The following is a 25,518-nucleotide window of genomic DNA, read 5'->3' on the forward strand; positions in this document are numbered from 1 at the left end:
TCCTGAGAAACTCTTGGGATAACACAGGCAGCTAACCTCCTAACCTCATCAGAACAAATGTCTTGCCAAGTCACAGATCCTCCAAAACACTTAAATACTATGCAATATTCAACATCACACATATATATCACACCCAAAATAAAACTCAACAACACTACAAATGAGTTACAAGGCAGAAAAAAATATAACATCTAAAGTCCTCACAGAATTCAGAATAAGGTTGCACACTCCCCTCCACAAGAAATCTAAATTCAGAATTTCATTGTTCATTTTTTTTGACTAAATAAACTTTTCTCATATTTCTCAAATCAAAAAACATTGTGGTATTTATTGCATGAAAGATATAAACAGACAGGTTGTGCACCTACAATTTTTCTGTAGAATTGCATGCCTAACAGCCTCTTCTTTTGACTGACAGTTCTGATAGACTCAGCTGAAGGCTGATTTTAATGAAATGACATTTTCCAGAGTGAGACCATTGTGCTAGAATTATTTTTGTCCTAATCTTAATTTTCAGCACAAAAAGGTTTCTCCTTTTCTTCTCCATACTCATTATAATTTTAAACTGAAATAGCAAACTCTTTTACACACATTGGTCTACTGACTTTCAGTCAGTTTTGCAAAAGATATTTTCTTCAGCCTATGTAAAGCCAGAGTGACAGATCATTTTGAATAAAATAGGCCTTGGAAAATTTCTATAATGGACTGCTCTGTTCAAATGAATAGGATATGTTGGTCAGAAGATCTGCTGTCTAGAAGAATTCAACTTGGTACGTGGGATCCAAACAGACATTCAAATTCCAACAAATCCCAGTTTTCCTCTTTTAAGTGAAGATAAGTTTTAGAAGATGACTGACTAGAAAACAAACTCAAAAAGCATTTCAAAAGTGCATGAACTTTTAACCAAGAGGCATTCCACTTCTGAGCTGTCAAACAGCAACTTGAACCAACACTACTGAGCTCACATAGACACACTAAAAAGCCCATCATCAGCTAGTTGAGTCTTGAGCTCTTTAGATGACACAGCTGTGACACACTTCTGTAGAGACTGAAGTGGGAAAAAAACGAATGAGCCATGTATCCTGAGTCAGTAAATTGGACACATACCCTTGCTGAAATCCCAGGTTACAGAGACTGGGAGATGACTGTCAGCTACCAGGGGTGTGAGAGCACATGCAAGAGAGCACCTGAGCCAGCACCTAGGCTTTCTGTTGCCTCAGCTTACTGAAAAATTCTTTCATCCCCAGGAGCTAAATGACTGTTTCAGCAATATGGCAAATAATATATTAAAATGCAGCAAAGGAAGAATAAGGGCACGAAGTGTGCTGAGGCTTAAGGTAACTGAGCATTCTGCTTGCTTCTCAGAAGTAATCTTAAAGGAGTCCATGAGGAAATACAGCTGTCATATTATTTAAGGTGAAAGACAACTCCAGTGTCAATGAAACACCAGGACTAAGACACTCAACTAAGATTTAAGAACCAATTCCTTAGCAAGTCCTGTTTCTTTATCTCCTGTTCATCAAACAGCCCTTCCCTGAAGTTAACCAATTCCTCCAAACCTTTACAAAATGCAGTGCGGCACCTCCAAGTCTGTCTGTGCACTGTCTTTTGCAGAGTAAAACTTTAAGACTGGAAAAATCTGCACCCCAACTCCATATTGAGCATCAAGGTAGGGTTTCAGTAGCAGAGGGTTGCAATGGTGTCCTGTGTGGAAGGTCCTGAGATGGTCACAGAGGCCTCTGAAACAAGCATAAGCAGCCCACCACCCCCAAAACCCTCAGGCAGGTTTAAAAGAGGTTTGATTGCCTGTACCAGACACAAGAGGTGGGACAAGCAGCACTGGAAATGTGGCTGGGAACACACTGTGGGAGGAGGTGTTCCATGCTAAATGCAGGCACCCTGAGGGACTGCAACCACGGGTGACTCATGCTGAGGCAGTAACACCACCAAGGGACTGCATCTGTGAGTATCCCATGCCAGGGCACGGGTACCCACAAGGGAACTTTGGCCTGTTGGATGCCACTCTAGAGCAGGACATTAAGAAAGAGAATGGTAGGAGAAAAAGTAAAATGAAGGAGAACAAAAATGTACCATTGTGGCACATGACACCACCTCCCACACTTCTCCTCCCCAAAGGAGGTGAGGAACACTACATTTAATCTGAAGTGAAAAGAAGGGAAGCCAAGACTAGGGAGGGGTTACAATAGGTGTTTCAGTTAAGCTGACCCTGGGGAAGGAAACAGTGACTTTTTTAACTATTTATGCTCTTCTTTTGCTTCCCCCTTAAGACCCAAATCCATAATCAGAAGTTTCTTCTAATTGGTAAAAAATTAAATTCAATGAATATTCCCAAGTCAAGACTGTTTTGCTCATAATGAACCACAACACCAAAGTGACACAGATTATTTCTTTAGATTTGATACTAAGTATAAAAATAATAGGTATTAGGACTTTTGTCTCAGTACTTGTACAAACCATCATTGGTATAATTATGGCAGTAGTGTATTCAACAGCTTGGGTAAATACAAACAATTGCAGTAACATCCCATTAGGTTATCTTCCAACATATGTCTGAGCTAAATAGAGTTGAAAGTTCATCAAAACAGATTTCTCCGGACAGACCAGAATTAAGTCCTTATCGTTACCCTGCTTGGGAAGCACTGACATTGTAATTACTTCAAGCCCCCATCTGTCACAAATCACAACATGATTTCTTTTCTGATGGTCTCAGACATTAACTTTGTTTTCCTCTCAGTTAGACTGTGTCATGAACATGTTAATCATGTAATTTACAGCAGGAAAACATACAATAGTGATTTCCGCCTCATGATCGTGAAAAGCCCTGGCAATTGCTAATGACGGGAGATTTATTTTATGTCTACAATCATATTTTAATTGTGAGCAAACTGAACCTGTAATTCTTTGGTTTCTCTTCAACGACCTCACTCTACCTCATAGGTGTTCCATATTTACTGGTAACAATTGGCACACTCCTTGATAGACATCAAATCCTGATTGAATTTAGTCCAAATTGTTGAAGTTCTTAGTTCTCTAAAATAGGTTGAACAGTGTAAAATAGTGTAGTGCATCTTTATTATTAGTGTAGTGCCTTTTTTTAATTTAGTATAGTGTCTTTTATTTTTTCAAGTTTTTCCACAGGGAGATTATTATAGTCTTTAACATTACTATTTTGAAGGACTGTGGGAAAAGAAAAAAAATTTAAAAGCAAGTAATTCTTGAATTATGGACTCTGTAAGGAAAACATTTGCTCTTGAATTCAAAATTTTATCTAGGTTTTACTAAAAGGTGTTAGCTTTCTGACAACTTATGACAGTAAACCTATACACTATTTTTTCTAAAAAGCAGACAGAAAATTACCACATGTTCATTTAAAATTTAGAAGGATAATTTTACTTAAAAAGTCACATAAATTCATATGTGTCTCAGAGGCATTGCAAAATATCCAAAAGCATAGAAGATAAATAATTTATGCTAAGACATTTAGTGACATGGGTTATACATCAGATATTTGTAAAAGACTTTGTTTTTTCTTACAACACAGACTTCTTCAAAACCAGCAGACTACTACATAGATCAGCTTTTCAATGTACATCCCAATGCTGACCATCATTAAGATGTAAATTAGTTTCTGCTCCTCACTGTTGTGCAGTTGTATTGTGTTTCATGACCTAGGAAATGGTTATGAGAGCAACAAGGAACTCTACAGGAGGTAAAAATCAAAAAGTGTATTTTCCAAATTTTTGCAAACAAACCTCATCAGTCATCAGCAATTTGAGGCTTGATAAACTGGAAAGGGTTTGTTGGCCAAATTAACATCCTAGATCTTTGATCATCCATGGCAACACAACTTAAAAACAAACCTTCCTAGAGAAAACACCTTTATTTGAAATACTCCATCAACATGAGAGCTGTTCCTTAACTTTGTATTTAATGTAGTCAATGTCATCTGAAAATTCACTATTTCATTTCCTGTTGATACGCAGTTAACTAGTTTTGTTCTGATACACCAAGTTCCATATTGCCATTTGAGATTTCCAGATTCGCTTGAACACTAACAGCTTTCATTAGCCTGCTCCATGGAACTTCTGAGGTCAACAACAGAAATGAGGTCTTGGTCTTCCCCAAGGCATTCACAACCTGGCTAAATAGCATGTATTAACATGAAGGAAGAGAGCAGTGAGGTCACTTGGGCCAGGCTTTTCCGAAACTCAGCTCTGTTTACTTCTATGAAAGAGAATTAGTTACTTGTAAGGCTGTACAAAAACCAAAGGTGACAAGGCTGGATGCATGCAAGCAACAGCTGTTTCTGTCATACCTGTCTGCTGTGTTTTGCTTTAATCTGTGCAGTTATGTCTGAGATCCCCTTTAATGGACTGGGGGGGGCAAAGATAAAGAAATTTTGTTGACACTACAAACAATGAAAGAGGGTGTTTCTAAAAAGTAGTCCAGATGGCAGGTAAATCTGGGTCAGAGCTGTATCATATGTTCCCAGCCAGAATCTAGAGCGTAGAAGGCAGGAAAAAGTATTCCCTACTGTAAGTAAGAAAATTAATGCACTGTCTTTTCATAAACAAATTAGTAGGAATTGATGTCATTAGGAGGAGGCTACATTTCAGAGAGATACCTTCACCATGTTTTTAACAACAAAAATAGTTCTTAATTGAATATAAACAACAAACCACAAAATTACAATCGAGCTATAGCCAAACATGCCTGAATTTCTAACTGCTCATATGTTAGTGTCAATAGGTTATAAATCACAAAGGTCAAGTCTCCCTTTCCTAGGTGGTAAAATGCTACAGTATCACAAATGTGATACTTCAGTGGTCTCTGTTTGGCCTTCTGTCCTCATTATGGCCCACAGTGCTTAGTTTTCTAGGAATGTTCATCATCATTACAGTCTCCTGAAGAGTTACTTCTGTGTTTGCCCAAATGTCCTTCCTGCACAATCCTTCCTTCTCAAGGTACTTCCCTCAGCTAATGCACTTTCTTGACCTTCTGGAATTTACTTTAGAAATCAAAATCACATCATCTTTACCCTTTTTCACTTCTTAGAGATGTCTCAGATCCTCAGCAGCTATTTAAGACTTTTCTACTTAATGGTTGTTCTATCATGAACTCTCTAAAGAGACTCTACACAAAATTATTTTTTCAATTCAAGTCTTCATACCAGTATCAATAAATGATCCATGTATTTATCCTCCCTTTTGGTATCAGATGACATTCCTATCTCATCTTAGGAGCACCTGGGTGATCTTAAAGCATTTTCATACAGAGCCCTGGTACAATAACTGACATGCTCTGTATAGGAAGAGAGGGTAATAGTGTCCGTAATATAAAACACAACTCCACAGACAATCAACACATTGCCCTGAGGCATGCCTTCAAAAGACTTGAACTGCAAAGGAGTGAAAAAGGTGATAAGGCAATGGGAAAAGGAAAACATGGCATAAACACTGCCTAGTACCATTGCCATTGCTACAGGGCAGTGATTTGTTGCCTGCTGTTGTACATCTGAAGCAGTACAAGTGAGTCTAACTGTGGCTATTTTCAGTTTTGTTCCCACCAGCTTCAAACTTTGTAAATTATCTCAGCTGATGTGGGCTGATGCTGGCTGGATGCCAGATACCCACCAAAACTACTCTGTTACTCCCCTCTTCAGCTGGACTTGGGAGAAAAAGTAGGTCAAAAGGATTGTGGCTTGAGACAAGAACAGCAAGAAATCACTCACCAATTACTGTCATGGTCAAAACAGACTCATCTAGGGGAAATTACCTAATTTATTACCAATCTGATCAGAGTAGGATAAAAAGAAATAAACTAAGTCTTAAAACACCTTTCCCCTAGCCTTCCCATCTTCCAAGGCTCAATTTCACCCCAGATTTTCTTTACCACAGGAGGATGGGGAATGGGGGCTGTGGTCAGTTCATCACATGCTCTCTCTGCTGCTCCTTCCTCCACAGGAGATGACCTCTCACAATCTTCCCCTGCTCCAGCACAGGGTCCCTCCCATGAGAGATAGTCCTCCATTAACTTCTCCAACATGAGTCCTTCCCACAACCTGCAGTTCTTTACTAACTGCTTCAGAGTGGATCACAAGTCCTGCCAGCAAACCTTCTCCAGTGTGGGCTTCTCTCTCCATGGGTCCACAGGTCCTGCCAGGAGCCTGCTCCAATGAGGGCTTCCCGTGCTGTCACAGCCAAATCCAGACCCTGCTCTGGTGTGAGGTCCACCACAGGCTGCAGGTGTATATCTTCTCCCCTGTGGACCTCCTCACGCTGCAGAGGGAAGCCTGTCTCACCATAGTCTTCACCAAGGGATGCAGGGGAATCTCGTTTTGATGCCTGGAGCATCTCCTCCTCCTCCTTCTTCCCTGACCTTGGTGTCTGCAGAGTTGTTTCTATCACATCTCTCTTTGGCTGCTGTTGCCATTGCGCAGCAGTTTTTTTTCCCCTTGTTAAACCTGTTATTCCAGAGGCATTACTCCTGTCTCTGATTGACTTGGCCTTGGCCAGAGGCAGGTCCCTCTTGTAGCCAGCTGGAATTGGCTCTGATGGACATATGGGAAGATTCTAGCAGCTTCTCACAGAAGCCACCCCTATAGTACTCCTGCTAACAAAACCTTGACACACAAACCAGTCCATGTTATTGTTTCAGTCCTCCCCAGAAATCTTCAGTTTTTAGTGCAAGTACAGGGAACAAAATAACAGGGAACAAATTCTTAGCTTGCTCTCCTTTGCGTATAGATACTACAGATGCCCATTCATCCTACTATCTTTACAGGAATGCTGTACAGTAGTGCCAGAAACTATGCATAACTGGCATGCCTGAGATCCTTACAGTGGCATATCTAGCATCAGACAATGGAAAGATGCTTGGCCTAAATCTTCCTTTAGGACACCATGAACTCAATGCATCTGAGACTAGACATTTCAGGGAGCATGCTGCTTTCATCATATGAGCCTGCTTTTAGACTTGAACTTGATCAAACTCTTAGGCACCAAGACAGGCTGTATTTTGACAGTCCTCCCATGACACTTTCTTTGCTTGCTCCCTTGCTTGCTTGTTTCTTTTGAAGCAGCCCTGGTCCTTTTCTGCATTTTTCCATTCATGCTTCCAGATATGACAAGAATTTTGCATTTCAGCATTAACATTGCCAGGACACATGTCCTCACTTTGAAGAGAGTCTAGACCCCTGGACTACTATAGATATGAACTCAGAAGTAAAAAAGCGTGGCAATTCTAGAATTGTGTGTCTCCAGGTGCAATAATTTCACATGAATTACAACAGTAAGGGGGCAAACGTGGCTGCTTACCCACACTGAAATAGTGGATGACATCAGGAGAAATAGAGGGCACACAAAAAAACTAATTCAGGTATAAAGTTATCTTGTCCAGGTTAAGAGCAAAACTGCCTAAAATTAGAGTTATTCTGGATACAAACTTTCTACTCAAAGTAGGAACTTTGAGTAGGATTGTTTTGAAATCAAAAAGCAAATGTAATAAATATATACATATATTAGGAGTCCAATGTGTATGAAACTGAAATACCTTACCCATGAGAATAAATATTATTCAGAAAAAAAAACCTGTTCTTCAAAGAAATTTAAGAAAATTTAGTTCCTTCAGTTAAGGACAAAGGTTCAAAAAAAGCTAAAAAATAGGGCATCTTCAAGTACACGCTGAATCATTCTGCAATTAAATATAGTCAGGGTCAAAAAGGAAATTCTATGCATGTTCATCGGTTGTATCTGCATCCTTTTTGACTGCCATATCTAAGAACATTAGGCAAGTGTCAGGTAGAAGCATACGTTTAATTTCCATCTCTCTTCATAAATCCCTTTCTTTTAAATGCCTCATATTACTGAGTGGTTGGCATATTTTGATCCTTCAAGTTTTTGACATTTTTTGCGGTCAATATATATGTGAAAAAATGTAACTACAGGGAGAACTGATAGCACTACTTGTTAAGGCTGTCATCATTACCTATCAGGAAGACCCCATTATCAGCTTAGAATTTTACCAAACTTTGACTGCAAGGACATTTCTTATTGTTCAATGTCTACCACAGGTGGAATTTTTGGGGAAATATGGCTAGAGACTTTTTGGGAAAATTAGGCTAGGAAAACATATTGTTTGCCCACAAATCTGGAAAAGATTACTGGATTTGAAGGGCTTAGAAGACAGCGAGGGGGATAAGAAAATACAGGGGGGAACTGAAAGTGTTCTAATGAGCCTGGGACTACCTGGAGAAGGAAATTTTGTCAGAGAATCAGGAAAAGCAGAAATAAGAGGCTGAGACATAGGCATAAAATATTTGAATTAATTGCTTCCATGTGTTGCCAGTTGTATGGTAGTGCTATAAACTGCAAGAGGCAATAAAGGATCCAGTACCTCTAACCCATTGCCAGTCCTTATGCTATATCTGGCTCTCAAGTAATGCGAGTAGTCACACACTGTCAGCTAGAGATCTGCCATTTTAAGCTTGAATATTGGTCTCTTATGTAGCTCTGCTACCAATATTACTGTGCAGCAGCTTCCTGTATCTCTAAGACTCTGTTAGCAAACAGTATTTACACCAGTGCCTGTTTTGGGGAACTTCCAGAAGTATCACAGCACAGCTAACATTACTCTGCTTCCACAAGTTTTAGAACCACTGACACCCTTGCGATTTCCTTTGATCTTCCTTTGGTTTCCCACAGGTGCTACCTTCCCTTTCATCCTTTGATTTAGACACAAGAACTGCCTGGCACGCCCCAAAGAATTGCTACAATCCAACATCACAATATTCTACTGCCTCTTCCCTGACTTTTCGTTTCCATGAAACAAGGACATTACCAGCAACAATTTCAACATCTAAGAGTTCCCCTAGTGCCTGGTTCAATTTCCTCTGAAACATCCCAAATGCCAGGCTAATTCCAAAGACAATCTAATTTAGTGATATCTTCTGATAGATACAAAAAGTTCTAGGTGCAGCCCAACCATCTCTGTACTGGAATCGTATTTCTAGACTTACAAGGGAAAAAGAGAAAAAAAATAAAAAAATACCAAATCCACACACCTCCCTTTCAGACTGGACTGATTAGTAGCTACATCTTTCATGAGAACTGGCAATCACCATTCATCACCTACCCCATGTTAAATGATTTATTGAAAGGTGCAGATCTTCTATGGTTTTATGTCCTCTTACAGATATTACTAAAATAAGTAGCTCATTTAGACATTCTAATAGCTAATCTAGTGATTTGAACTTTACATGGCAAGTTTTTCCTCAATGTAAACGCAAATCAGATAAATTCCAGAGACATGCAAACCTGCAACAGTTTCACTGTATGAATTACATAGTTCACAAATCTTCTTGGAGACCTGTCAGTTTCCATAGGTAGAGCTTAAGTACAAGAAAACATTCAGTTCAAGACTCTCATTTTTTTCCTGGCTTTGATTAAAAGAAAACTAGAACAGTTTCTCTCTGCTGTTGTATTCTTTGATTAGGAAATTTGTCAAATACCTTTTTCAACTACTGAACCGGAATGATCATTACTGCTCATTATTGCTGACCACTGTATATTATACTACTCTTTGCTTTCTTTGACCAGTTAAATATTTCATCTTCTCCACATCTCTGAGATATTCTACACTCACCCTTGTGCCAGCTCAGTTGCAGAATGTTCTTTAAGTGGAAATGAAACCTTCTGTGTGAGGCTTTGCTGTCCTACTTCTACTGTTTTGTCTCCTTGTTAATCATACTCTTTGCTATTGCCCTCCTTATCATGGCTGTAATAGTTCTTATTTCATCATTTAAAACTATTCCACACCTGTGAAATGAAATTGTTTACTCAAAAGCTATTGATGAGCAACTCTGAAAAGTGCCAACAGTGTTTGAGCTCTATGCATACAGATTTGGCTATGTTACCTTTCCCCAGTACATGCATCTTTTTCCACACTAAAAACCTGCTAACTTACCTCAGTAAATTCCCACCACCACACCTGTTCCCATTTCCCAAATGCAAATAGCCACTGTGCAGACATTGCCTGTATGCCCCATATGTTTGTTATTAAATTCAGCTCTTCACTTATCCACAAATGCCACAAATCCACTTATAATTGGCTGAGTCAGGCAATGCTATGACCCCTCTCATATGGAGTTGAGCACATTCTTTTCCATGAGAGGCATCCTATTCTTATACAACAGTATTATATATGGATATAACACATATTAAAAATAAATAAATTATGTATTATATAGAATTCAAGTTTTTATAGGAATTGTATTGCTTTCAGTAATAATCTCTCCAGAAATCTCAGACAATTTAGTTTCAACTGATACAGTGTTTACCATCTTTTCTCTAAACATGCAAAAAGTATAACCCTAAGCTAATTAAAGGTCAACTTACATGCTGGTACAAACAACAATGGTTATTGCTTTTGCCTGAAAGTTGAATTATTTGCAACTTGTCCCTATTTGTTGAACTCCACGCCAGCTTTTGCTTTCCCCATGCATGCTACAATTTCCTCCTACCAGAAGGTTCTCTTCTGGCTCATGGACCATTTGTATGCTGGTAGGACCAGCTCAGTCCAAGCATTCAGTGAGGGCCATATGTGGTATTTTACTCCTACTTCAAATAATTTGGCTGTCAAGGCATAAAAAATTAATTCTAAGTGCAGGGGAAGAAATACACTCTCTGAAGTTGAAAAGCTTGCCAAAGGGAAAAGTAGCATTAATAAGGATATTGCTCATTTACTGCATTCAACTTTTCAATACCTTTCTCAAAGTTCTGTAATAAGGTATCCAGACAGAACTGAAAAGATAGGTGGATGAAACTATCAGAAACAATGACACAACAAAAAAGGTTTTTTACCATTTGCCAGTGATGAGCACTATTGCAGTCCTTCCCTACCCCCACACAATCTGTGGGAACCCCCCAAATCAGATTCTTCCTATCCATTCAAAATTTCCATAGAGTTCTCTAACTCATATGTACCCAAAACAACATTTTCCTACAGCAACATCAGAGAAGACAGCAGCTTGAAGAGAGGACAATCAACACTAGCACTTCTCTGTACTTCTCATGATTTGAGTTTGGTTTTGAAGTATATATTTAGGAGTATAGTTTCCTCAGAATCTTCTGTTCTATCTGTAATGGTATACCCGGAAAGTTTACTATCTTTGACCTTCCTGAAGTTATTGGCATAAAACCAACAGAAAGCAGAGAAAGTATAAATTAAAATTACAGTGTTGTGATATAAGCAAGTGTGTGGAATTCGGGGATCATTGAGCTGACAATTTGGACTCTTGTTACAATTGTGAAGAACAAACATGAATTTCACACACATAAAAAGCAAATTAAGGTCTACCTCTTAGCAGTAGATAATATACAGATCTATATCTAATAAAAGAGTCTTTAGTGTGCCAGACGGAAATTTGAATATACAGGTGGCAAGAACACAAAATCCTAAAGCGGAAAGGTAAGGGCTTAAGCAAGAGGGGAAACCATATTCAAATTCTTGATTTTGACAGTGAAACTCATATTTAAGCAAGGTTATGGGAACTGAATAAAGGGAGAAGAATTTCTGGAACAGTAAAGACATGGAAATTAGTGTATCATGGAAAGAAGAGTGAGAGAAAGAAAGAAAATATGGTGGTGTATTTAGAGTCTTTTTCCTCACAAGTAACAGAAAGATTTGTACAGGCAGGCTAAAACTGTGTGCCAGGATTATAAATAAGAATATAAAAAGTAAAGGAGAGACACAACCAGAGAAAATTATTCAAGGAAAAAAAATTAATTACAATTAAACATGAGTGATAACATCTTATAGTTTGGACAAAATTGCTTTATTCCATAGGCACAGGTTACACAACATAACTTGGGTATGTGCTTCGTTCTGTGTATATCTCCAGCCTTCTATTCTGAATATTCTTACCATTAATTTGAGCTGTAAGATTATGAAGGTGACGGCTTGAAAAGAGAAAGGATTTTTCCATTTTGATGGGAAGCAAAAGAGATGCAGAAGTTATTCAGCTAAAATATGTATACAAAACAGTGAAAAAAACAAACAAACCACAAACAGCCCTTGCTAAATGCAGGTATTAAACACATTTTCATTCACGTAACTGTAAGGTTTTTGTTGACAGCATTAAAACCATTCAGGAATGGCTTTATTCAGGAATGAAAATTATTATCTACATGTCAAATATCTCTTATTTCAAACTTTACTGGAAAAATAGAATAATTAGTCAAGTTGACATAAAATTGATATCCAAAACATTAAGAAGTAATAAGCCTTTTTCTGGTCTTTTCCAGAGAAAAAAAAATAGCCATTTCACCTGTAAACAGATGCACCTAAAAATGGCCTGAATCTGGGCAGCTTTATGCTTCAAAGTTATTCATACTTATCAAATAAAATTTTACCTCACTGAGAAGTAAGGAGAGAAACGACAATTCTGCTTTGTTATAGACTTTCACATCAAGATATTTACTGCCACCCTATCGCTGTCAAATGTGATTATAAACCCGGGATCAGCAAGCAGGAGATTAAAGGCTCATCTGAGAAGATGGAACAAATGAAATTGATGAAAACTGTTCCGACTGTGTCAGCTTCACAGGAACAGCCATCCAGACAGAGGGGCTATTGGAATTACAGATATGAGTACTCTCAGTCTCTCTCTGGCTTTGAAATGTAAATGAAAACTGCTGGAATCATCAAACAGAAAGTGCTCACTTTTTTTAGTTACATATACTGTAGGAGTAACCTCACGTTAACTAGCTTTGTGGAGCACCAGATCAGTGTTATATTAAATGGAGATCCTTGTTAATCCTTGGGTTTTCTCTGCTCTAACTGGAGAATTTTTTCTCCATAGCCACTATATACATTCACTTTCTGTTTTGTAAGAAAAGGAAGTACTTATTGTGGTACAGTCTTGCAGACAGGTACTTAAGGTGCTACATGAGCACTAAGGTCATTTGAGTATTTATCTAAGTGAAGCCACTTTAGAGGAGCCACAGCCAGCTACAAAATCTTAGAAACAGAAGTCTCTGGCCAGCTACAAAAGCTTAGATATGGAGGTCTATGTACATAATCTTTATTGGGTGGATGGTTGAAGGGTTAAAGAATAAGATTTTATTACTCAAAAAGAAAAAGGAGTGTGTGGGGTTTTAAGCTGTGTTTCTCACTGATGCATAACAGTTATCACAATGTGACTTGCCTTTGCCAATTACTTTTTACTGATTTTACAGTTTAGAACCCAAATGTTTTGAACATCAGAAGGTGCAAGTTGAAAATGGGTATCCTTCAGTTGTTTGATGCTTTCTGAAACCATGATCTTTTTTAACATGTGTAAATTTATTACAAAACAGCAAGTAGTCTCAACCTCTATAAGCAAACAATGTGACATGTTTGAAGTCTCCCCTTTCAAGAAGGACACCACAAAGAGGAGGCAGACACACACACAGGCACTCCACACTGTACCTAATTCTAATTTGAGAGCTACGTGGGCCCCAACCCATGCCTGTTCCTTCATGCAGAAGAGCAGGTGCAAGCACATTCAGGGTACTGTCTCCCATAGCATGCAAGAGTCTCACCCAGAAATGTGCTGGGTGTAGGAGTAGTGGATCATCAGGACAGAGCAAGTCTAATTTCATTCTCTGTGAACTGCAAATGCAATTTCTTTTGCTGCATCCTGGGAAAAGTACAGCAGCAAAACTATCCTCCCACGGTGGATTTACTAAAGTGATTTTTTAAAAATGAATGGAAAGAGAGAAAAGGAAACCCTATGCAGAATAAAACTCCATTGCTTGTATATATTTTCAATTATACTGTCTAAAATGAAAGTTCCGCTCTGACATTCTAGAATAATTTATTTTCTTTCAGCTATCAGTAAAGATTAAAAAGAAAAAAAGTTCAGAGGGGTAGATGGTGTATCACTACACAGAAAGCCAGAGTAATCACTTTCCCTGTCCTCCCCATCCTCCCACATTTTCCTTTATGGGTTTTTCTGCTTTTACTGCCTACATTCTTCACCTGAAGTCAAACCCTCTGTTTATGGCATCACAGTGGTTGCTGTGGAGGTTATTACAATGTACAAAGCCAAAAGTGATCAGTTCAAATTTGGAACAAGCAGTAGTATCTCATGAAATGTGTCTAAAGGAATAGGAGATATTAAAGGAAAAAAAAAAGGACACATATATTGCAAACAAGTTAATTAACTTCTTAAATTACTGTTTTCCATTAAATTTAATTACCACAACTGCTTTCAGATATATTACTCCAATGGTTGTTGAGACTAAGTGCTAAACTATACATATGGAAGCAAGCAGGCACATGAACAGACAGTGCTAACACAGATGGCAGCAGAGTTCCCAGCCACGCTGCTCAGTAGTGCCTGCTGTGATTGCTGTTGTCTTCTGTAGTGAAAACATACAAACAACAAAGCATGGTAACACAGACATGAACTATGCAGTGCTGCTCTGACAGTGAAAGTACTTCATGTCGACCTTCATACAGCACATTCCTCTACACTAGATTCAAGACTCAGTAAGCTATGAGCGGAGAACACACATTCCTGAAAAAGTTGTTGGTTCATTGCAATTCCTTCTACTGCACGGACTGGCTTCATAAGCCCCTTCTCAAACATAGACACATTTTACAAAACAGCTGTTGAAGTAACGGTGCTAATTCTCAAGAAACATGTTAAATATTACAAATGGGAGACATCTGTCTTGCCATTTGCATCACAAAGTCAGCCACTGCCAGGTTTTCACAGCTTTGGTAGCAGATACAGTCCATATTTGTTTCGCTGCATTAGGAAAATCATAAATTAGTTCTATTTACTCAATTAGTTTCTCAAGCACCTTTTGCCCCTAACGTTGACACCTGAAGTATTACTGAGAGTGTAGGGTCCAAGTAAGACCACTGAACAAAGATTTCTGAATCAGATCTGTACTGACAGAAATGCTTACCCACCTATTTGTTAAGAACAAAACCTGCAAAGGGCAGTGGGACAAAGATAAAATCAGATGTCAGATTTAAAGTAGAAAAACACAAACAGCTGAGAACAACACAAGCATGAGAATACTTTCAAAACTGAGACTTTAATGGCCACAGGGCTCAATGAAAGATCTTATCAAGATGTTATTAAGCAAAGAAAGTGAGTCTCTCAACAATCTTTTAACATGACTGCCTTGAAAGTGCTGGTGGCCCAATGTATCTCATTGCATGTTTGCAGAAGCATTAACAAAATACTATACCAAATAGCTGAATTTATTAGGATATGTTAGACAATGGCAGTTAATAACAAAAATTATAAAGTGCTTCCTTGTAAAGAAAAACAGTACTCTTTTATACCAGGAAAATATGTTACGATCAAGGTTGCATTATAGCATGCAGGCTATGCTGCGTGGCAATTTTTACATAGGAATATTGTTGGAAAATAGTGACATTCACTAGTAGGCTTGTGCACAAGAAGATGCAATGGAGTTGCAGCTTCTTCCTCAGATTCCTTAAGCCAGACATAGGGGACACCCAGAGAAACCCACTCACCCTGTGGGCCAGGTGACATGTGGAACATCAGAACAGGTTGCCATGCTACTGCCTCAAGGCTGGGACCAAGAGAGCACTGAGAGCCCAAATCCAACAGGATCTGCAGAGTTCCAGAGTCCTCACCAAAGAAGCCAGACAGAGATCCCAGAAAGTTTGTGAAGGGCTCCTGGTGTTCAGAAATACGTTCAATGAACATCGGGCCTGTAGCTACAGAGCTGCCGTGTGGTTACGACTTCCTTGCTCTTGGCTGCAGAGTTCAAGGGGTGCAGTTAGAGTTCACTGAAATGCAAAATATTTGGTTCATGGACCATTTTAATCTCCTTTTTTCTTTTAAATTTATTTTTAAATCTAATGTGGACTAGAAGAGTGGATGATTCATAGGAATACAGTGAGCTTGTATTTACTTCCACAGATTTGTGGGCAAGCCCACCAAGCAAGTACAGGGACAGGAGGCACACAAGCTTTCTCTGGCAGAACCAAATGAAACGGCCTCTGCTACAGAGCCCAGTGCAGGGATCCATGCAGACAACACTGAAATAGATCCAACACTAGCTGTCTTCATTCAACATTTTTGAAAAGGTATGCACCAGAGACTGGTGGTCTTACTCTAGAAGAGAGTGAAAGGTAAAAATAAATATTGAGTCTTCACCTCTAAGTCAAGTCCAATGCATGCAGGATACAGACTCAGCATGATTAAGGAAGAGACAAGGGGTTTGAAGACTAATCCTTCAGTCCTGTGAGAAATTCAAAAAAAAAACCCAATCAAAACAAACAAACCCAAACAAAACAAGAAAAATACACCCACTCTCTTCTCCCCCCCAATAAAAAGTAAACAAAAACAACAGCAAACTATTATCTTTCAGACTCCACAATAACCAGAGACCTCTGTGCTATAACTACACTGGAACAGTTCAATTACTCAGTTTGCCAAGACCCTTCTTATCACAAAATCTTACGTGTACTTATGATTTATGCAACGGATAGTTGAAGGGTCAGATAACTGGCATACTCTTCTGTATTTCTCAAAAAGTTAACTAAGATTCTAGATGTACTCAGATAAAGGACTGCAAGCCTAGGAATAGTTATCACTCCTCTTATTCAGAACGCCATGCATATTAGCAAACAATTAGCTTTCCATGGTATCTTTTCTGGAACATTTTTAAATAAGGCAGCTTGCACTATGTTTTGCAAGTGGTACTCAGATCATCAGTGGAATCTTTTTTGCACTACCTACTCTTGGACTGATTTCTAGGAAGATGGTAATTTTCTAAAATTCCCTCTTTTCCAAAGTTATCAGGGTCTATTTTGAGTTTCAACTTTCAAAAAAGTAACTAGATTTTGTGCATTCTTCTTCCTTGAATGTTTTCAAGATTGGACTGAAGAAAGCCTTGAGCAACCTGATCTGATCTCACAGTTGACATAGGGCAAGAAACTGGACTAGAGATCTTCCTTAGGATCCTTCCAACCTGAACTGTCCTATGCATTCCTCAGGTTTCCACTAGATATACTGAATACAATCAAGGCTTAATGAATCTAAATATTTTCACAAGATCTTAAAAAAAAACCCCACAACCCCCCAAAGAGTCATATACTATTGTCAAAACACATATAATTTTGTCACTTTCCTCTTTTTACACTGAGAAAGTCATAAAAGGCTATTTGGGTTTGCAGAAAACAAAAGCTTTTGGCTAAAAATGTCCGTCTGCCATCAAACTGGTATCATTGTGGTACAGGAATAAGAAGGGAAAAAAAATAGCCCTGAATACAGCTTCAAGTCTACCCTCGCTGCAATGGAGCAACCGCTCAAAGGTATTAAGAACTCCGAAAAATGCCCAGGTGTCACTTAATCATGATTTCTGTGAGATCATTTGTGTGTTGATTCCCTGGAACAAATGCTAAAATGGAAGAATTCCGAAAGCCTAAAAAATAAGCTCACTGACTGATCTGATGCATACAGCAAGGAGCTGCAGTCCACAAGGTCAAACAGTTCCAAGATTAGAATCTCACTTGAATCACTTCAGTTTCTGCAAGGTGATTCTTTTCCCACCTGCACGTTGGAAACATAGTCCCCTCCCAAAAATTAAGGTAATTGAGCTGGGACTAGCTTTCCAGACTGGACACTAAGAAAACAAAAACTTCACACACCAAAAAAAAATACCACAAAAATGATCCCATTCTAATCAGGTCACTACCACTTCTCAGTGAAAAATAATAGGACATCCTCCTGTTGCACAGTGAATAAAACCAGTGGTAAATTCTTTTTTGCTTCATTAGAACTTGCCTTTGTAGGCCAAATGCTTGAAGCAATTTAGGCTGCACCCAGCAGTACCATTAATACAAACAACTGACCATTCCTGAGGCTACTTCAATGATATCTGAAATCAATACCTGGACTGGGAGCAACCTACCGTAGAGAATCTACAGAACTCCAATGTCATCCAGACTGGAATAGACCGTGTTTCCCTAATGCATATGTTATGTTCTAAAGAGCACTTCCCTCCAGTTTTTAAATGCATTTACAAATCTGAATATCTCTCAGAACTCCAAATAGCTAGAAAGCCAAAATTCACACCTCTAGGTTAAATAAAAATTGAAGATTGTGTTCCCATTCCCTCTAATTCAGGCTTGAACATTATAAGCCACACATTAATGGTGTCAAGACTTGATTATCCAGATGTCTTATATTTAAAAATAATGCAGAAGTCTTGAGACATTCTGCCCAGCACAGAACACAGCTTCTCATCTGTTTTGAGGTCCTGGCTGATGTGAATGTATTGCAGAGGCCCCTTGATCTTTCTGTGTACAGCTTCTCATTACAGAACCTCCTCTCACTTACCTCCTAAAAAGTTTTACTCACACCCACTTCTTGTCTAGCAGAAACCATGACCTCCCACATGAAACCACAGTGACTACCAGCCCAAAAGATGAAACTGATGAGGACATCTGGTTTATACTACACAAATTTACTCAATCCAACTTCTGGAGAAAGAGTATATCTTCTCAACCTCCCATTCCTCCCCCTCACTACAAGTGCCAGCAGTTTAGACAGCTCTGTAGTTTCAGAGCTTCAGAGCGATAAGTATTGAACAAAATACCGGAATGGTTTGTACAGCAAAGTGCAATGCAGTCATTGACAGTAACAGGTCTTTCTTCTTACTTCTTTCCATAGGCTCCTGGGCTCCTTATCACAAACTAACAGTTCTACTTCAATCTGCCTTCAGGACAATGTTCTGCCCACTGATTCCTACACCTCATTTCTACTTTTCGATACTTTCCACGGGAATATGGGATCAACAACTCAATGAAAATTGGTCATAGAGAGCACATAAAAAATATTCTTAGTCATTACAGTGCACAGGAGCATGAATCCATCTTAAAAATAACATGTTTTGCACAATATTTTGGGTTTATTTATTAAGCAATGGAAATAAAGAACTTAATCTCAATGATACTACTATAAAGTTAAGGCTAAATGCTACTTAACGAGTCAAGGAACTGCCAATGTAGTACCTTTTTAACAAAAGGACATTTATTTTCAAAACATTCTGCTTAAATAGCAACCAGAGTGCTATCTTCAAAAGCCCACTCACATGGCAAGAGGTGTGAATTTTCATTTGCTGGCACAGCCTCCCTGCCACGTGGCCCCTTCATTTTCACCATGTCACTTCTCTAAATTAATCAAAGAATGCCATTATAATTTTGTTTCACTGTTACTTAATGCTTCCAATTTTAATCAGCACCAATTTAAAATCCATCAACAAAACAGAATATATTGTGAACCTACAATAACATTCCTGGTTCAACTGCTATACCTATATGTGTGCTGCAATTCTGCTGTGACTTTGTTTGACTGGAAATATTACAGTCTCTACACAATGTCATATATATGAAAACAGAAAAATCAAAATGCTACCTTACAGTTTCATGAGAAAGAGAAGTTGAAACCTGAAAGGATAAAGATATTCCAGGTTTGGGGATGGCTTATTCTTCTACTGCTCAGAACAGCACTGGTTGAAGTCCAGACCAAATACATATGGGAAAGCAGTCAAGACTTGCCACGGTTCCAATCAATTATTATGGCGATGTGACCAAACGAATTCAGTGCATAAACAGACATTCCAACTATAGCTAATGGACAAGATGATTCATTGTTTTAACATGGCAAGGCTAAATGGAAAGACAAAGGCAGAGACACTAAACTGAATACTTTCTCCAATAGGATTGGAACTTCTAGATGCAACCGTAAAATGCCCCTGAACCAGTGTTACTCAAAATATAAAGTACTTCAGAATGTACTAAATTAGACAGTTTCTATAGTTCTATCAGTCATCATTTCACCTAGCTTCAGAATTTCAAACAGCAAGAGCCAAATTATTAAGGAAAGTGATCCTTTTTTCCCCTTTTAGATCACACTTTGTATTTCCTAGCAAGGTGATTTGTGACCTCTGTCTGTTCAAATACTCTCTAAAAAAAAAAAAGTCAGAAAAATATATCTGGTTATGGAACAAAGGGGGAATCTTTGGTTTCTAAATTACATTTTTGTGCCAATATAAGATCTAAATGAATATCATAAAACTGTATTCTGAGTCTGCTTCTAAGATCTAGATGGTGAGTTTGTCATTCTGTTGTAAATTCAAATTTAGAATATTACATGGATGTGTAGCTCTGACTACTTCTAATTATACAAGTTGTAATGCTAAGTTTTATCAGTATCATAAATATCCTCCTTTATGAACTAGGCACTCACTAGGGTATTCCCCTTTTTACAGTGAATTAATTTGAAAACATAATAAAACAAAAGAAGCAAATAAAAAATAAAAATAATTTAAAAAAAAAAAAACAGAAAGAGGTAACAACTAGCACTTACATCAAGGAAAAGAGGGAAAGACTAAGCAAGTCAAAATACGTTTGGTAAACCAACCCTTCTTATTCTCTAGGTCAAACCCTTTATCCATCCATTTGACCTTCACAGCAAGGTCTGCGCTATACACAGTAAACACATTCACTGACTAGTGAGAACCCAAAAGTGGCTGAGGAATCAAAGTGTCAGTAGATCTAAATAGAAATAACATCAATATTCACACTTCATCAACATATAGGTTAGAAAAATACTTTAATATTTAAAGTCTACCTGCAGATTATTCCCACTGATCACAGAGAATTTGTTTACTTGCTTCAAGAAGAAAATTTCTATTCCTTTATATTAAGCGTATATATGTAAACATATATATACAAACACCTACATGAATTTTAGACATTTATTTTTACAAATACTACAATAAGGCACATGTAAAAAGTGAGGCATGGAGAACACCTCCACCAAAACAGATTTGGTTATGACTGCCTCAATATGACCAAAAACATTATTTCCCAGGAGAAAGAGAAGGAAAAAAAGGAACAAGCCAACGGAGAATACTGAAACACACTGCTGAATATTTCAAGAAGAAATGTGCAAAGATGAGAACATCTGAAACTGGAAAGCTCAAGTACAACTTCATTACCCTAGTGTGAAGCGTGGAATTAGTCCAGTCCAGGAGTTGTTAGCATACCTGCATACAACAGGGTTTATAGAAGGAGAAAACAATGGACAGGTTTGTAGGGGGTTTTCCCCCCTTTTTTCCGTTCTCTCATCAGTTTAACACCTTTAGAAGAGCCCACTTCTCTGCAGTGATAATATATTGACTTCTACCCTTGCCATACTACAACCTTTCCATTACACTAAACAAAAAAGGTAACAACAGTTTTTGTCTTGTTCTGTGGCAGCTCAACAGGTGAAAACTAAAATTAGTCAGTGGGTCCAGGTGAAAAAGAGGTTTGCGTTGCTATAGCTCACATTCATTTATCCATCCTACCTTGGCATGATCCAGCATATTGGCACTGAAAACTGATTTCACTGTGCTGGTTGAAGCACAGAGGACTTCCACTTCTCAGCCCAAATTTGGCACATTTTGTGAGCAGTTTTTAAAAAATCAAATAAATTATTAAGATGTCATTTTCTGCCCAAAACTACACCTATGTGCACAAACACACTCCTATACCTTCCTCCAGCACTATTTACTTGTGCTGGTTTTCCCTGGTAATTGTTTTAATACTAACTTTCATACATATTTTATATCCCTTTTAAAGCTTGCATTTTCTCCATAAGTTATTTCTGGTGGTATCAAGTAATTTAAAACGTATTTCTGATTCACAGCTTCTAGTCACAAACTTTCCATATCTACTCCTCAAGAAAGGAGATTTTTTCATATAAGAATTTCAAAGTTTTCTTAAGCAGTACAGTAAAATATTACTTGATTTGCACTGTGATTTTCATTATGCTACTCCTTAACATCTTCTGCCTAGAAAGTGTCTGTAATAGAATTCTGGCTATAGCTGTCCAGCTCAGTTTTCAAGCTCTAGGGAAGTTTTACAGATAAGGTGCCAACGCAAACGCAACATTAAATCATTTAAAAATAGGCTTTTTACAAGACCATTAATTTTAATAATTTTAACAGGATCTTGAACTTTTTGCTGGAGTCTTGACAAAAACTTAATTTACTGTCTAGACCACAATGAGTGGAAATGCTAGTTCTACTTTATATTGCTTTACGTGGTATTAAACTACAAAAAGTGTAAAACAAGAACTTCTGCACACAAGATCACAGGGCAATTTTCATATTTGTGTTTTCAAGTATTTGAAAAGTATAAAAAAGTCTCCATAATTCCTCACTTAACAAGTGAGAAGAATGTCAAAGCCGAAAAATATTTGTAACTTGGCTCAGTTAAATGGCAGGTTTGCTCAGGTGCAACCCAATATGCACCCCGCCAATTTAGACCCTCAAGTGATGCCCAAATAAACATATCTTAATCCAAATATACACAGAAATACTGTGCTTGTGTCAATCATAACAGTGCCATTGAGATCCATAGAGCTATGACACTTTCTACCAACGCAGGCTGGTAGCCCATTGAAATAGTTTTGCAGCAAAACCAGAGAGTAGGAAAGAATATTACTGCCCAATACAGAAAGTAATTAATAGTTCTGATACATCCCAGTTCTCTTGTGAGTAGTTCTCACTTCACTTTGATAATTGCATGCATGCACACATGAATGACTCAAACCTGTAAGTCTGTTTGCCAGTTAAAAACTGTTGACAGCTCATATACTACAATTTTACTTTTACATATATCGTACTTATAGCCCCTGTAATGCTTTGGCTTAAAGATTTGAAGTAAATTTTCCATTCCTGCATGAATTGATCAATACTGCTTACAAAAGCTGAAATTTACTTAAAAGTCCCTTCTTGGAAAACAGATTGTTTCTGCAACTTTGAAATTTTTGGATGCATACTAAAGTAATAGTGATTTTTGGTTTTCTACCCAAAAATTTCCTTATAGCACACAAGCAGTATCAGGGACATGCAAATTAGGTCTAATTTCACTTTTTTACCTTACATTTGGAGCTGTTAAAGGTTAGTAAATAATCAGGTGACTAAATCTAGGACGCCCTGCAAAGACAATATAGCAGAAAGAGTGCTTATTTTTAAATCACAGTTGAAAACTAATTGGGATGCAAACTGTATGGGCTGCAGTGTAATTTAGTGTTCCACATTGTTGCAGCAATTACTTAAATAAGAATTTAGTGTCATATAATACTTTAGAAAACATTTATAAGAAACAACCCTGATAGATTGAAACACACTACACCTTTTTTCTTAAGGTGAATTAGAGCTAAGTTATAAAATAACTCCCTAATTTAATTAATTTATGGTAGACCTACTTTGATAATATATAAATCACAGCAACATATGCAGGATTATAAACTTTACCACAATTGCATAGCCGAATCAGTCAAATGTTTACAGTTTGGTCCAACACATTACACCACACCGTCTGTGGGTTCAGTTCTGGCTCAGGTCAGTGGCAAAATCCTACCGACTTCACTACATCCACAGTTTTGGTCTGTGTGCCTAGCTACCCACATATAACAGGTATACAGTTTAAAGGAATCCCATCAGCCATTTTTCCCATGTGAGTTATTCCCCCACAAGCAGCATTACACACAGAATTAATAGGATAAATATTTACAACTATTTTTAAACAGCCACTTTTATTCTTTAACTAGATAATCTTTATTCAGACTTTTAGTCTGCTTCCTCTTTGGCTTGTGAAGCAGTCACAAAGAAGCTAAACAGAAAAGGAGGTGTTGCTGTAAAAGCACTCTGGCTCAGAAATATCCAGGTGACACTCAGTGAGAGAAACGCTGAGTTTTCTTTCAGTTTAGACCTGCACTGGGGGTATTACTTTCATAACAAGCATCTTCTCAAAACACCATCACCTGAGATGCCAGGCTCCCCATCGTCCCAACATCTTTTTCATCAGGATTACTGCATGAGATACAGTGCCCTGTGGACTTGTGAAGAGTACAAATTACTCCTTCAATTATTTTCTCAGGAAAAGACATAAAGTTACTTTGGGGACTAACATATCCAGCAACAATCCAACACAAATTAAGGCAGAACTCAAGCACAACTTAAACTGTTACTTTACCCTTTAGGGGTTAGGTCAGAGACTTCTGCAAACCCACTTACCCGAATAGAGGACTTAAAACCCAGGGGGAACACACAGCTAGAAAAAATTCTAGTGAGATTTCCAGATATTGCAATCAGATCCACAAACAGTTGGCTTTGTTCCTCAAAGCAGACAACAGTGACAGCCAAGCAGTACGGTAAGGAAACCGTACATGGCAGATTTGGCTCTGGATAAACTGCATTCAGTGTTCAGAACACAAGGGTCATGAACCTCAACACTTGTTTTCAATAGTTCGTGCAACATCACTCCCTTCTATGTCTTCAAAGTCAGGATCTGACTTTGGAAGAACTGTTTGTGTGCTGCCTAGCCTTGGAAGGGAGCATCTATCTCCCCGAAGGGAGGAGGAGACAAGACCACACAAGGCAATATTTTCAACAGTGCTGTCCGGGCATTAAGATCATGAAAGCCAAAAGAGGTTTCGAGGACTCTTCCCAGGTTCACTGGCGTTTGCCAGGTTGCAAATGCTTTCTAAAAAAAACAGTCAAAGAGCCGCTATCAAAGCAAGATGCCAAAACGCACGCGAACACTGTTCCTCTCTCCTCGGCAAATAAAAGACATGAGGCATAGGTCCGCGGAATTTGGGAGCAGGGAGTTCTCTCCCTCCGCGCCCGCTGGAGGGGAAAGGAGAAAAGGATCGCCCTGCCCCACAGAAACCGAGCGGGTAAAACAAGTCACAGGCGAGTTGGCCCCGGGGCTGCCCCGCGCGGACCTCGGGGCTGCCCGTCCCGCCCCGGTGGGCGCCCTGCCCAGCCCCGCCGCGGCCGCCCGCTTACCGTGCCGGGGTTGGGGCTTGCCGCCCGCCGGCTTCTCCTTCCTGCCTCCCGCAGCGCTCCGCATCCGCCAGCACGCCGCCCCCCTGCCCAGCCAGCCGGCCATGCCGCGGGCGGCCGCGCTCCGCGATTCCCAGCGGGAAAGCGCGGGGGCGGCGCTGGAGCGCGGGACCCGCTGCCCGGCGGCGGCGAAGGGCGGCGGGAGCAGCGCTGTCCCGGCGGACCCGCCTCCGCCCGGGCCGGTGTCAATCAGCGCGGGCGGGCGGGCAGCACCAAGCTCCGGGCAGCACCGCCCCGCGCCCCCCGCCCCACTCCCCGGGGACGGCGCCCGGCCCCCGGCCCCCTGCCCCGCCGGGTCCGTGCGCCGCCCCCTCGCTTCGTACCGTTTGGAGGGAGAGCATCAGAGGTGGCGGCGATGGGCTCCCGGGACCAGAAGGCTTCCACGCTTGGCAAATGACAGCCCTCGGCACAAACCTCCTCCTGCCCGCCAGCTAGTCCTCCTACAGCACCTTCTCGGAAAAACATGTGTACGTTACCTCCTGCCATCAAAATCATTGGTTGTGCACACTCCTGACTCCATACCGATGAGTAACTCAACCTGAGATTCCCACTTCCCACA

General features: G+C 39.3%; 1 protein-coding gene across 2 annotated transcripts in view; it reads right to left on the reverse strand.

The window, feature by feature from the left end:
• The window catches only part of ZNF385D (zinc finger protein 385D), a 406,892-nt gene extending 381,904 nt beyond the window's left edge, over positions 1-24,988 (reverse strand). For both annotated transcript variants that reach the window (XM_027639199.1, XM_027639198.1), the window contains exon 1: positions 24,903-24,988. In XM_027639199.1, the coding sequence (XP_027495000.1) occupies positions 24,903-24,966 (64 nt within the window). In that variant the 5' untranslated portion in view covers positions 24,967-24,988. The remainder of the gene's footprint in view (positions 1-24,902) is intronic.
• Positions 24,989-25,518: the final 530 nt, after the last annotated feature.

Source organism: Corapipo altera, unplaced genomic scaffold, assembly GCF_003945725.1.
Source record: "Corapipo altera isolate COAL_440 unplaced genomic scaffold, ASM394572v1 44, whole genome shotgun sequence".
NCBI lineage: Eukaryota > Metazoa > Chordata > Aves > Passeriformes > Pipridae > Corapipo > Corapipo altera.